Source organism: Stegodyphus dumicola, chromosome 7 (assembly GCF_044657685.1).
Source record: "Stegodyphus dumicola isolate Sdum_Otavi_A_Nest chromosome 7, ASM4465768v1".
In the NCBI taxonomy this organism is placed as follows: Eukaryota; Metazoa; Arthropoda; class Arachnida; order Araneae; family Eresidae; genus Stegodyphus; species Stegodyphus dumicola.
This window is the reverse complement of record NC_140774.1, coordinates 117523353-117537102: the sequence shown is the minus strand read 5'-3', so window position 1 is coordinate 117537102 and position 13750 is coordinate 117523353. Positions and strand designations below refer to the sequence as shown.

Here is a 13750-nt window from a genome sequence, read left to right as displayed (position 1 = left end):
GTTCAGTTTGTTGCCCACAAATACCGTACATTTACATGAGATGTCACCAAAATATATGAAAGACCTATAAAAGCGGATTTCAATTAGAGTAGTGTGCCTAGCCTGTCTCTCTCTTTGAAAGCTGTCAGAAATAGATGCAATATAAATATTTGTATGACTGAAGACTTTCAGCAACATTGTTCACTTAGTAAAAGCTCCCACGATTCATTCCCAAGAGTCTGCACATATTTTGCCTTACCGATGTTTCCAGGCAATTTAGTAATAATATTATGAGCAGCTTTTAACATCAGCTTTAGGCTTTTCTTTTAACCATTGATTTTTTGTCTTTTCCAATAAAGCAATAAATGTCATTCTGATTTTCGTCTTCAGAATGCATCTCGATTTCTGAATCAGTATCATGACAACTAAAAAATTCACTATAACTTACATCATCAGTTTCTTCAATGGATTCTTCAACAACTGATACATCTTCTGATAATTTTTGCAAACGTAACATTTCGTCCTTATAGGATAAATTACGCGACTTGTTTGCAGCTTTCTGTGCTACCACGAATGAACTACGTTACAGCAATGCCAATAGACGCGCTGGGTCTGAAAGACCCGTTCCGATCAAAACAAAACTTCGAATCAAATTTCCAGCGAAAATCTTCGGAAACATAAAGAGGATGGCCTTGGAGGAGACTACACTGAACCACAACCTCTTAGGGAAAATAAGGGCGTTTTCAGAAAGGTTCCTTTAATCGGGCGGGTTCATTGGATCCAACGCGCGCACTCGCGAGTTAATTATAAGACTACATACTTTTTATTACATGATTATCTTTATATCAGCAAAACCCACTCGGTGTTGACATGCATTGTTCTTATTTAGAGTCATAAAATATTAATTTTCTGTCTGTAATTATGCAGTACTAATATTGTTTGTTTGTATTGAAAATTCCATTAATTTTTTTTATGTGTTCTCGATGGATTTGCTCACACAAGTTTGAGGTATACTCAGGCTAAGAAAATCTGCTACACAATCTCATCAAATGATGCAGAATTGGACCTCAGTGTAAATGTTGTGATTAGACTTTGTAGGAAGATTCCTTGGAATAAAAATTTCAAATTATATTTTTGAAACTTTTATACTTCAATTCACATAATGAAGTGTCTAGCTGATGAGGGCATTCTTTGTTTGTGAACTGTGCGTAGGAACAGAATTCTAGGTTGCAAGCTCCTTGCAGAATAGCAACTGGAAAGAGTCGAGAACAAGCATTGGATACGTTGCAGACTGCAGTGGAACTGAAATATGTAATTTAGTATGGAAAGACAATAAGAATGTGCTATTGTTGTCTACGTTTGCTAGAAACACCCCATTGAATAGATATCTAGTTTTGATATGAAAAAAGAAGATACAGTTATTGTGGACTGCCCAAATGTTGTGAAATGATGCAAAAAACATATTGGGGGGCGCAGATTTGCTGAATAACAACATGAGAAGATATAAAATAACTCTGAGATCAAGAAAATGGTATATAAAATTTTTTTACAACCTCTAAGACTTTGCGGTCATAAATGTGTGGCCGCTGTTCAACAGAGTGTCTCTACAGAATGGAGTCAACTCAAAGGATTTGCTAAAACTTGGCCACCTTTCAAGAGCTATCCGTTGGATTGTGGATGTAAGTTCAGTTCCTAAGCGTGGAAGACCAAGCGGTCTTTAAAAAAATTATTACAGTGGGAAAAGACAGAGAGGTCCTGCATCAAACATTCCTCCAACCTGTGCCACACAAGATAAAATCCAACATTTCCCCATATGGAACGAAAATCGCACTTGTTGTAAAATGCCAAATTGCAAACATTTATTGGATTTGAAAAATGCACTGTAGCATTATGTCTGAATAAGGATAGAAATTGTTTTGAAATTTTTCATACAACACAAATTGCTCAATAAATATTCATGTACAAAATATTTGATACCTTATTTATATTTTCATCACAATTTTTATAAAGTCTGAATATCATTAGTTAGAATTAAGTTTTAATAAAATTTTAATTAAAGTCAATATCTTCTAAAAACAATAAATAGTTACGTATTTTATGCCAATATTTATTAAATATATTACCGTAAATGATTTTTCATGTTACATTTTAGTGCTAAATGCATGACGATGCGCATATGCATCAAACCTAAAAATTCAAAATATAACCTATAAAAAAAGTTAAATAAATTTTTTAATATTTTTCCATATTTATTTAAGCCATGACCATGAAGAAAAAAACGTTTGGTAAAAATATAAAAATTCATGCATTGAAGGGTTAATGATACTCATAGGCCAAAACATTTAGTGCTATTTGAATTAAGAATAACTGATTTGTTTGTCACATAAACCCAGAACCGGTGCCCACCTGGCGGCAGAATTTAGGGAAGACAAGATTTTTGGAATTTAGAGAGGCATCGAGCAACAAAATTAAGGGATGAAAATATTTAAAATAATGAATAAGGTAAAGTACTGGGATCCAAAATTTAGTTGTGAAAAAATGTAGAACTTAGGAAAGCGCTGGTAGCAGAATTTAGGACTTGCAGAGATCAGGTGATAAGGTATCTAGGTTGGTTGATTTTTTAAATGGCACAAAACCTGGAGGGTTATTATGCGCCAGACAAATGGTGAGTAAAATCCAAGATGCATAAACACACTGTATCAAGTGAATTGATGAAATGAACCTGAAATGCTGATGAAGGCATGGAGAAATGACTGAAAAATGCTCTAGCAACAGGTAGAGTAGGATAAAACGTAGTTCAAATCATGTGGTAAAAGGAGATGTCTTTAAAAAAAACTTATGTGGTTGATGTGAGGGTTTTTTTTCAATGAGATCTGTTAAGTTAACATTTGTAGAGTTAAAGTAAAATTCACGTTTTTGACTAAAAGCAGGACAGCAGGTTAAAATGTAATTGACTGAAACGGGAGCGTTGCAAGTGCCACAAACAGGTTCATTATCTCCTTTCAAGAGGTACTGATGTGTCAGTCTGCAGTGACCAATTCATAAGTGAGTCAGTAGTACATCCTCCTTACGATTCCCTCTCGACTCCCAGTACTCCAAATTGGGTTTTACCTGTCTTAATTTGTTCAGTTTAGCAGTCCCAGAATTCTTGCCACCTGAACAAGACCTTTGTTCTAATGTAATTCCGTATGTCTGTAAAAGGGACATCGTTTTCTGAGGTAATATCAGCGAGTTTATTCACTTTGATGCCAGCGTGTCCACGCATCCAGCAGTACGCAATATAATAACCTGCGTTTCTCAAACGGATGTGTGCCTTTAAAATTTCAAAGATCAAAGGGTGGCTGGTATTTGTATTTATTGATTCAAGAGCACTCAGAGAGTCAGAGTAGATGATGAACTTTCTGCTATTCTGCCTTGAGATAAAGATTAAGGAATTCAAAATGGCAAAAGTTTCTGCAGTAAAGACAGATGCAGCCTTATGAAGTTTACTACTCTCTATTTCTTTATCACAAACAAAAGCTGCTCCGACGTGATCATGATTCTTTGAGCCATCAGTAAAAATTGCTTTGTAGTTAGAATAACTGCTTCTATACTCTAGGAAAATTTGTTGGTATTGAATATCATTGGTAGTGCTCTTCTTTAGTTCTCCAAAAATTTTAAGGAGTGAATGTTCGCTTCTTGCCAGGGAGCAATACCGAAAAGGTCAAAGCTTTTGGAATGCAGATCATTTAGGTTGAATTTTTCAATCAGTGAGTGAATGCGAAAATCAGAAGGTGGGATACATGAAGGACGGGCATGATAAAGACACCAGTACTGATCAGATGTCATGAGTCGGACAGGATGTTCGGCCTGTGACATTACTTTATAATGAATATCAATGGACAACTGCTTGCGTCTGAATTCCAAAGATGGTTCAAAACAGATGACATATAAACTTTGGACTGGAGATGTTCTGAAAGCTCCACAGCAAATCGGTAGCGCTTGATGGTGGACTGGATCCAATTTCAGGAGCATGGAAGGTCTTGCTGATCCGTAGATAACACAGCCATAGTCAAGTTTGGAACGGATTAAAGCTCTATAAATGCGTTCTGCTCCCCATGACAACGTTCTGCTCCCCATGAGAACTTTAGCACATTTTTTCTTTAGAATTAGGATATGTGGAAGGAAAGTGAACTTTCTGACAAATATAACTCCTAAGATTTTTGCTTCTGGCTCAACGCGGATCAAAGAGCCGTCAAGATGCAGCTCTGGATCAAGATGTAGATTTCTTTTGCGACAGAAGTGCACGCAGACCGTCTTCTGGCTAGAAAAATTTAAAACCATTGTTGTTGGACCACTTTATGATTCTATTTAGAACAATTTGTAGTTGTCTCTCAATGTATCTCATATCTTGGCCTTGACAATAGATCATCAGATCATCAACATACAGGGAACCATGCACTGTGGAAAAAAGTTCTCTTACAATGGAAATAATTTTCATGCTGAAAAAAGTGACACTGAGCACTGAACCTTGGGGTAAACCTTCTTGTTGTATAAATACTTGAAAAAGCAACGAACCAATCTTGACTTGGAAAGTGCGGTACTTCAAAAAGTTTTGAATAAAGATGGGTAGATTACCTTGCAATCCAGTGCTGTAAAGGTCATGAAGAGTTCTATGTGGCCAAGTTCTATCGTACGCCTTTTCCATGTCAAAGAAGATTGAAACCACGATTTCTTTTCACAAATGCATCACATTCCCTAAAAACAGGGATTGTCAAGTGAAGATCTTCCTTTACGGAAACCACTTTGGTAAGGCGATAGGCAATGATTAGTCTCCAGATAGTAGGTGAGACGGTGATTTACCATTTTTTCCATAATCTTGCAAAGGCAGCTTGTAACCGCGATAATTTAAAGGATTTTTTGGGTCCTTGCCGGGTTTTACTATAGGGATAACAAAGGCCTTGCACCAGGCATCAGGAAAAATTTGTTCCTTCCATATCTTATTATAAAGAGCAAGAAGGACCACTGGAGATTCATAGGGCAGGTGCTTTATCATCAAATAACTTATGACATCAGGACCGGGGCAAGTCCTATCAGTGCGAGATATTACATTTCTTAATTCAAACATGGTGAGATCTTTATTATAAGATTCTGCATTAGGATGGGAAAAGTCGATTTTAATCCTTTCCAAGCACATCTTTGTGGGCAGAAACTCTTTTGAGTAATTGCTGCTGCCAGATACAGCAGCAAATGTATCACCTAAAACATCGGCTATTTCTTCTCTAGTGCTTATCAACTTTCCATCTTTTTCTAGAACAGAAAAGGAATAATCATTATATAGTCCAGACGCTTTGCGGACTCTTTCCCAAACCTGTTTGCTAGACATTGAGGAGGTAATAGTGCACACGTAGGCTGCCCATGATTTTCTCTGACTTTGCCGCCTCACTTTTCGTGCTTTCGCCTTAGCTTTTTTTAAAGGCAAGAAGATTTTTCCAGTTTTGGATATCGGCGAAACATACGCCAAGCTTTCTTTTGCTCTCTCGAAGTTTTATGACAATCATTGGTCCACCAGGGTTTAGAGAACTTTGTCGGGGACTTCGGAATACAGAGTTCAGCTGCTTGTACAATAGTATCAGAGATCATTTTTACTGCTGTATTAATGTCCACATCGTTGACCATTTCTTTAGTCAGCACAGCACAGATTAAAAAAGATCCCAATCAGCTTTATCGTAAAGCAAGCGTGGTTGTCTTGAGATCTTTGATTTCCCTGTAATATTTACAATGACTGGGAAGTGCTCACTATCGCAGAGATTCTCCCATATACTGAAAGAGCAGAAAGGTAGTAGAGAAGGAGAACAAAAAACCAGATCAATTGCATGAAATGTTCTAGTCGACTCATGAAAGTAAGTGTATTCTCCATTATTAAGGAGACAAATAGAGTGATCTTCCATTAATTGTTCGATCTGCCGGCCCCTTGAATTAGTGTCCCTACTTCCCCATAATGTACTATGGGCATTGAAGTCACCTAAAAGCAATAAAGGTTCTGGGAGCTGCTCTATTATTATGTCCAATTCTCGCTGATCAGTAAGCTCATGTGGGGGTAAATAAATGGTGCATACAGAGATTGAAAAGCATAAATTAATCTAAACCGCCACAGCTTGAAGGGAGGTCGTCAAAGGGAGAGCAATGTATAGGTGATTGTGGGAGGTGATAAGGCCCACACCACCACAGGCACGATCCCCAGATGGATTGTCCTTTCTTACTATTGTATATCTCCATATCTTAGCGTGTCCGCTTGGTTTTAAAAAGGTCTCCTGAAGCGCAAGGCAGGCAGGTTGATGCATGTTAATTCAATCCTTGATGTTATCCAGGCTTTGGCAAATCCCCCGGCAATTCCACAAAATAAATGTACCCATTATGGATGCTTGTTTTGGCAGTGTTGGCGTTTTGACTTTTGAGGCAAAAGGTGTTTCGGAAGGGATAACCCTTTTTCAACGTCCATTTCGTCTGAGCGTCCTGAACTCATGCTTGCGATGGAACTTTGACTGGGGGTCCTGAGTTTTTGCTTATTTTTTCTTTGATACCATCTCTATGTTTTTTCTTTTGGACATCCTGTTTTCCTTTGGGCGCAGTCAGCGGCATAATACTTTCAGCATCATGCTTTTTTCCTGATTTTTGGTTTCTAGGATCTTCTCTCATTGCTAGTTTTTTTTTCTGTGCAGTTATTGTGGTTTGCATTGATATTGATTTGAATGATTTTGTTGCGGATGCATAAGATTTATTAGGTCTTGGCTGGCTAGAGAGAACATTTTTTTTGGCTTCTGCAAATGATAACTTTTGTGTAACTTTAATATTTTGAATTTGTTTTTCTATCTGCCATTTCGGGCATGATCTTGAAAAAGCTGGATGCTCCCCTTTACAGTTTATACACAAGGGGCAGCAGAGCAGCCTTCACTAGCATGGACTACGATGGAACATCGAGCGTACATGAGGCTACCGCGACAAGAGGTCTTTCCATTTCCAAAGCGCTGACATTGAAAGCAACGCATTGGATTCGGTATATGTGGCCTGAATGAACAGTTTAGGTATCCAGCTTTGATGTTTCTAGGCAGGTTAGGAGACTTGAATGTAAGTATGACATATTTAGTGGGAATGAGTTGACCTTCTTTCCATATTTTGATCCTACGAGCACCACACACGTTTTGATCTAACAAATTCCTCTTCGGTTACTGACAGTAAGTCTATTTCAGAGATTACTCCTCGGGACGAATTTAGTGTTATGTGGCTTAACTACAATGTTTGTTTGTTCTAATTTAGTTAGTTTCAAAAGACTATTAGACTGCTTTCCAGACACAGTTTCTATCAGAAGGTCTCCAGATTGAAGTCTCTTAATATTTTTCAGTTCTCCTTCAGAAGACAAAAGGTGTTTGTTTATTAGAAAGGGTGACTTTTTTCCAATTCTTCAGAGCTGTTTATAATTAAGAAACACGGACAAAGTACATCTAATTCAGTGCTTTCTATGTCGCTTCTTAGTCTTTTAGTCACAGTCGGAGTATCATGTACATTGGTGGAGCAGGAAGGTATCATAGCATTCATATTTAAATGGAGAAAGATTCGGGTCCGACCACTCCACCCACCATGAAGCCCAACAAGGGGACGCAGATACATACGGACCTATATGCAGTCTGAAGTCCCACAGTCGGCTTTCCTAAAAGCAGGTACTCCCGAGAGCTTGTCCCCAAGCCACTGACACAAGGACTAGTGACCAGCCGATTGACACCTGTGAGGATGACAAGGTGCCTCCTGTTTAACTGAAGCAGAGGCCAAAGCAGTGTGTTGGGAACAGTACCTCGCCCCTCAACTACCAGGACCCTCCTTTTCAGTGACATGGCAAACACGTGGGCAGTTTTCTCGCCATTCGAAGAACCAGGGACAAGGCTGTCCCAGTTTCTTATGACGAGCCCGAACCTCAGAAGAGGAAACCACATGGGAGAAGGAAAATGGGAAAAGTTGCAGTTAAGAGGAGAGGAGGCAGAAAGGAGGAGAGATCATGGGGGCTCCAGGATTGTGACACCCGATCACCGAGACGGTAATCCCCTGAAGGATCTTCACCTGCTATGCTTTAGCTGGGCATGTTGGAACGGCCTTCACGCCTAGGGTGGCCCTACCAGGAGCTATGCTCCCGACGTACTTCGCCCGGTCCGCCCAGTGACGTTGAGGCAGCATAGCAGGACTTGGGGGAGGGTAAGGTACCATAATTTCCGGAAGAAACGCCGCGGCATTTACGTGTTTAAAACTTAAATTTTCAGCAGGTGCGGCGTTTAGGTGCACTAAAAATAAAATATTTCCTATGATGGTCATTGTACATAGTTTGGATGGCCTTGTCACTGTGCATAGACTGGTGCTGTTCCCACACAAAAGACCACTCAGTTGCTTTTTGCGAACATTATTTTGTTTACATTCTTTCCCTTGAATGGACCTACATGCCTTATTCACCCTAAACGAGATCTCAGAACAATAACATTCTTCCCCCTTTCAAATCAACATTCTCATCAGTTCGAATAGTCTCTCTCCTCTGCCATTCGATGAATCTTCCAGGACCCATCTTCTCCCCACCCCTGCCTTTTCTGCAATTTTTTCAAGCAATAACGAACTCTGACGTATTTCCCCTTCAGCATGAATGGATTTTTCGTGACATTCTGCCAGATACAGATCCCATCAGTTTGGGTACAAGTACTTGTTGAATAGTTTTTAAGTAAGAAGGGAGCGGAAAATTTTTGAAAATGTCCCTAAACGGCACAGAAGCTATACTGCTGGTTTTAAGCTTAATGTAATTTCACGTGCTGAACAAATTGGAAATCGAGCAGCAGCTCGAGAGTTTGAAGTGGACGACAGATGTATTCGAAGTTGGAGAACTGAAAAAGAACTTCTTAAAAATATGCCACAACAGAAACAAGCCAAAAGAAGTGGTACTGTAAAGTGGCCAAATCTAGAGGACGACCTTGCAAACTGGATAAAGGAGCAACGAGGAAAGGGAATGGCAATTTCGACTGTAAAAATTCGCTTACAAGCAAAACGAATGAACATAAATGATTTCAAAGGAGTCGTAGCAGATTTATGAAAAGAAAAATTATTTCTGTGCATACTAGAACAACAGTCGGGCAACAATTACCAGTGGACTGGCAGGATAAAAAGTCATCTTTTCTAAAATATGTGACAGCTATTATTGACAAAAAAAACTTCTTCAGTCGCAGATAATAAATATGGATGAAATGCCGTTAGCTTTCGACTCTCCTGCAAACAGAACTGTTGATGAAACTGGTGCAAAAACTGTATCTATGTTTATGACGGGGCATGAAAGAACGTCATTTACATGTGCGTTAGCTTGTGCCGCAAATGGTGACAAGCTAAAGCCGATGATCATTTTTAAACGAAAGACTATTCCGAAGGGAGATGGTATGTCATATATCAGGACTTAGGTTGAGTTTTTGCATTTATACGGCCCAGGACGATGTCACGCGCAATTTAATCTATTGCGGCGTTTCTGTGTAATTTTTATTTTTTCCCCACCATTTTTCTCGAGTGTGGCGTTTACGCTGATGCGGCCTTTCTTCCGGAAATTATGGTATATAGTGCCAGCCCTCGATAAGCCTTAAGTATATGTAGGAATTTATTTATTCAGGACTCAGATAAGCATTTAGCATGTGCAAGAAAGAAATAGACATTATGTATAATAAATAACTAAACTAATTACAAGTACAATCAGGCTTAATTGTTTCAGTGTGCGATAGAAGCAAGACAAAATTTAGCAAAAAACTTTACCGATTCCAAGGAACTTCAGTCAATATAGCAGATTGCTCTATTCCTTAACTTTCTGCTTTGATCCAGCTTAATCAATTTTTACAGGCTGTTTTATTACAGCAATTCTATGAAAACTTAAGTTTCAATTTTTGATTATGTCAAAAAGAGTTTCTAATTTTGGAGCTGAGAAAGTGAAAGCATATTTCAATGTCCATTAAACAAAAAGTGGAACTGCTGCAAAAAATGGATAAAGGTATATCCGTCTCAAAATTATGGGAGGAGTATGGTATTGGAAAGTCAACTGTATATGACATAAGAGAACAGAAAAAGGAACTTTTTGTGGATGCCGACACCTCACTTGCAATGAATTACAGAAAAATTATTTGTTACGCTAAAAGTAAAGATCATGACAAAGTGATGACTGAATGGGTCAGACCGAGTTACAGTGAGGACGTGCCATTGACAGGTCAAATTCTAATGGCTCAAGTTAAAATATTTGACTAAGATACGAACTTAAAACACGGAGTGCACATATTCGACAGGTTGGTTAATGAAATTTAAAAATCGCCATGGTATAAGGCAATTTAGAATTTCAGGTGAAAAATCTTCAGCTGATACTGAAGCTGCAGAACTATTTGCAGATGAATTCATTAAATAGTTAAATGTTATCTCCAAATTTACCATGCTGACAAAACTGGCCTTTTCTGTCAATATATAATGCAAAATACCTTGGCAAACTCTACAGGAAAGGCTCCAGCTCGTGTCAAAGACTCCAAAGCGAGACTAACAATTTTAGCATGCGCAAATGCTGCAGGAACACGCAAGTGTAAACATTTTGTAATTGACATGATCTTGAGCATTTAAAGGAGTAAAGAGTTTCCCATTATATATCATGCAAATAAAGGAATACTGATGACAAAAGTGTCAATGAAATGGTTTGAAAATTATTTCACCAAGGCTCGTCAGATTTCATTTGGTTTATCGATTTACCTGATTATGCAAAAATTGTCCTGATTGTAGACAACTGTTCAACTCATATTTCACTTGAAATTTTAGTGAAAAATAACATATCTGCATTATTCTTTCCTCCAAATTTTACGCACATCATTCAGCCTATAGATACTGGAATAGTGCACACGCTGAAAATGCAAATATACAGTAGAATTTTTAAAATCCATGTTAAATTTCTTGAATAATGGCAAGACTATTCAAGAAATCTTGAAATATTTTAACATAAAATCTGCTTTGTGGAGCATTGCAAGATACTTTAAAAACTACTTGGCATAATTTAGGGTGAAGATGATGAAGATGATAGCAGTGAATTTGAAGGTTTTTGGATATCGCAAATGAAAGGTTAAATTTTACAATTAATAATTTTTTTAAAGAAATGTGGAGAAGTCCTAATAAATGAAGATGGCATAACAGAAGTTTTTCATTGTTATGACAATGCTCCAAAATCAATAAATTAACGGACGGCAAAATCTGTAGTATGGTTTCTAGATCCAGAAAATACCACTACCGATAGCAAAAGAGAAGTTATTGAAAATGAAAAAATTTCGATTGACAAATTATTTGGAATTCTTGACACAGCAATTACAGGACTTGAACAATGGAACTTTGAAACTGAATACGATATTATGTCTGTCTACAGAATTAAAGACAAAATATCAGCACAAAAAAGCAAATTAAACATCTTACATTGAAAGAAATGTTTATTAAAGTAAACAAATAAATATTAAAGTTTTTTTTTGTAAATTTTGTTACCCTTTAGATCATAAATGCTTCATTATTTCATAAATAATTATTTCTTATTTTTAATTTTATAATTTCTACATGCCATCTTACAAGTTTTAAACTGATGATCTAATATCCAAGAAAATCCCAAATCCGGAATCACCGAAGTCACGATGATCCTGGATTTCGGACTTTGTACTTGAAAGAAAACAATCTCTGGCTATAGTTCTTCTTTCACTTAAGATTACCGTAATTTGAAATAAACTATGAAAAAAATGCTTATTAAAAATGTTTCTTGATTTATTTCAACACATGTATCTAAACACCAGATAAGCATATTGCAAAAACTAAAAATTTAAAACACATTTGTTTATAAATATTAACCATACAATGTAGATCACCAAAGAAAGTTATAATTAATCAATCAATCACATTTATTTTATGAGATCTTAAAATTTATTAAAACTATCAGACCCATTCTTTTTAAATAAATATGAATACAAAATCAAAGTGAATAACAAATACTATGCATCAAATATGTACCATAAAATAATTAATTCTACTATACAGATTGTTCCCCCCCAAAAAAGTACAATACAATACAATTAAAATGGGGGGGAGGGGGAGAGAAAGATGCTATAAATTTATACGTAAATCCTGAAGAAAAATTTGTGCAAGGATATATAATTATTAGTTCTTGAAATTTACCAATTATCTTAAATTGGCATTTAAATTTCTTACTATAAATATTTAAATCTCTTACTGCTATACAATTATTTCTTTACATCAAAATAACAAAGACATCACATTAAAAAAGTACAATATAAAAAATTAATCATCCCTATTACTAATATTTATATTACTGGAATATTGAGCAACTTGTACAAGATTTTTGTGATCATAAAGCCACTTTATTCATCAAAATATTCCATTAGAAACAAATAGCAGATAAATAGAAATATACAAGAATTTTTCAGAATTGCTATTTTATGCTCAATATAAGACAGATTTGAATGAAAAAATATACAAAATTTCAAGCTGTTACTTTTCTTTGATATGTTTTATTTTTGGCAGTAATCTAGTCATTGTTAAATAAAATGTGTTATTTCTGTCTAGTCTACTAGTCTTGAGGTCAAATTTTTTTATATATATCACCATTCAGCAGATGCTGTAGGAGTAGAACAGCAATTTGGCATTCTAGACAATGATTTAAAATTGCATGAATTTGGATCAGTTCCTTTTAAAAAGTCAGAAGAAGATGGAGCACAGTTATTCACATACGACATATTATCAATGGAACCGGAATTTGAAATATCACATTCATCCACAAGTTCCATTATTGGAGTTATTCTAGAAAACTGAACATAATTTTCGTCTGATATCAGTCCACTGTGGGACGAGGTGATGCTACCTGTGACGTAACCAGTATCTTGCCGCTCAGAACCATTTGACGGATTGGGAAATGTGTCCTGAGAATCCACACAAAAGCTCATGGCATTTTCAGATACAGTACACATTGAAACTACAGAATTATCACCACACGACTGGAAGCAATTTCCCTTTTCATACTGTTCAATAGGAGATGTAGGGCCACCTAAAATATAATAAATTATAAGAGCATAATTAGATAAGACCTAATTTAATCAATACCTATTGTTGAAAATGGATAGATTGATAATTTATTTTCTCTTTAATAAATCCTTTTCATTAAATAATATTTATTTAGTTACACAATTTTATTACAAGCCATGACACACATAGTCTATTATAAAAATCTTTACAACAGTTGCCTAGATATAGATAACTGCAATATAGTTACAGTTACAATTAATGTCACAACCCTCCCACCTTTTAATTAATAATCAAAATGTGCAATAAAATTATCAATTAACTAATAATTCAGTTAAGAGAAAAAAATCTAGGAGGTAACTTGATAGGCCTTCCACTTCTTGTCATGACAGTAGCTAGTGTAGGAATAGATTGATCAGGCAAGGAAAGTTTCCCTTCTTCATTCAGATTCTTTTCAACTGATGCAGATATTTCCAAAGTGAAATTTTTTTGATTGGGTTACACCATTTTCCTATAAGCTGTTTGAATTCGAACTATTCCAATGTTCCCATCTTTACCTAGATATGTGTCAATCACCTTAGCCATCAACCAGAATGCCCTCCATATTCCTTTAGTTTCAATTAGGGCAATGTCTCCAACATTTGCACTGCAATAATTTTTAGGCATTTTCAGACCTTGAATCAGTTGA

The 13750-nt window shown here is 36.4% G+C and overlaps 2 protein-coding genes across 4 annotated transcripts in view; one reads left to right on the top strand and one right to left on the bottom strand.

The window, feature by feature from the left end:
- LOC118197226 (uncharacterized) overlaps positions 1–13750 on the top strand; it is a 161170-nt gene that overhangs the window by 25915 nt on the left and 121505 nt on the right. The window lies entirely within an intron of this gene.
- bora (aurora kinase A activator-like protein bora) overlaps positions 11454–13750 on the bottom strand; it is an 83343-nt gene continuing 81046 nt past the window's right edge. For all 3 annotated transcript variants that reach the window (XM_085820746.1, XM_085820747.1, XM_085820748.1), the window contains exon 10: positions 11454–13087. In XM_085820746.1, coding sequence (XP_085676872.1) covers positions 12645–13087 — 443 coding nt within the window. In that variant the 3' untranslated portion in view covers positions 11454–12644. The remainder of the gene's footprint in view (positions 13088–13750) is intronic.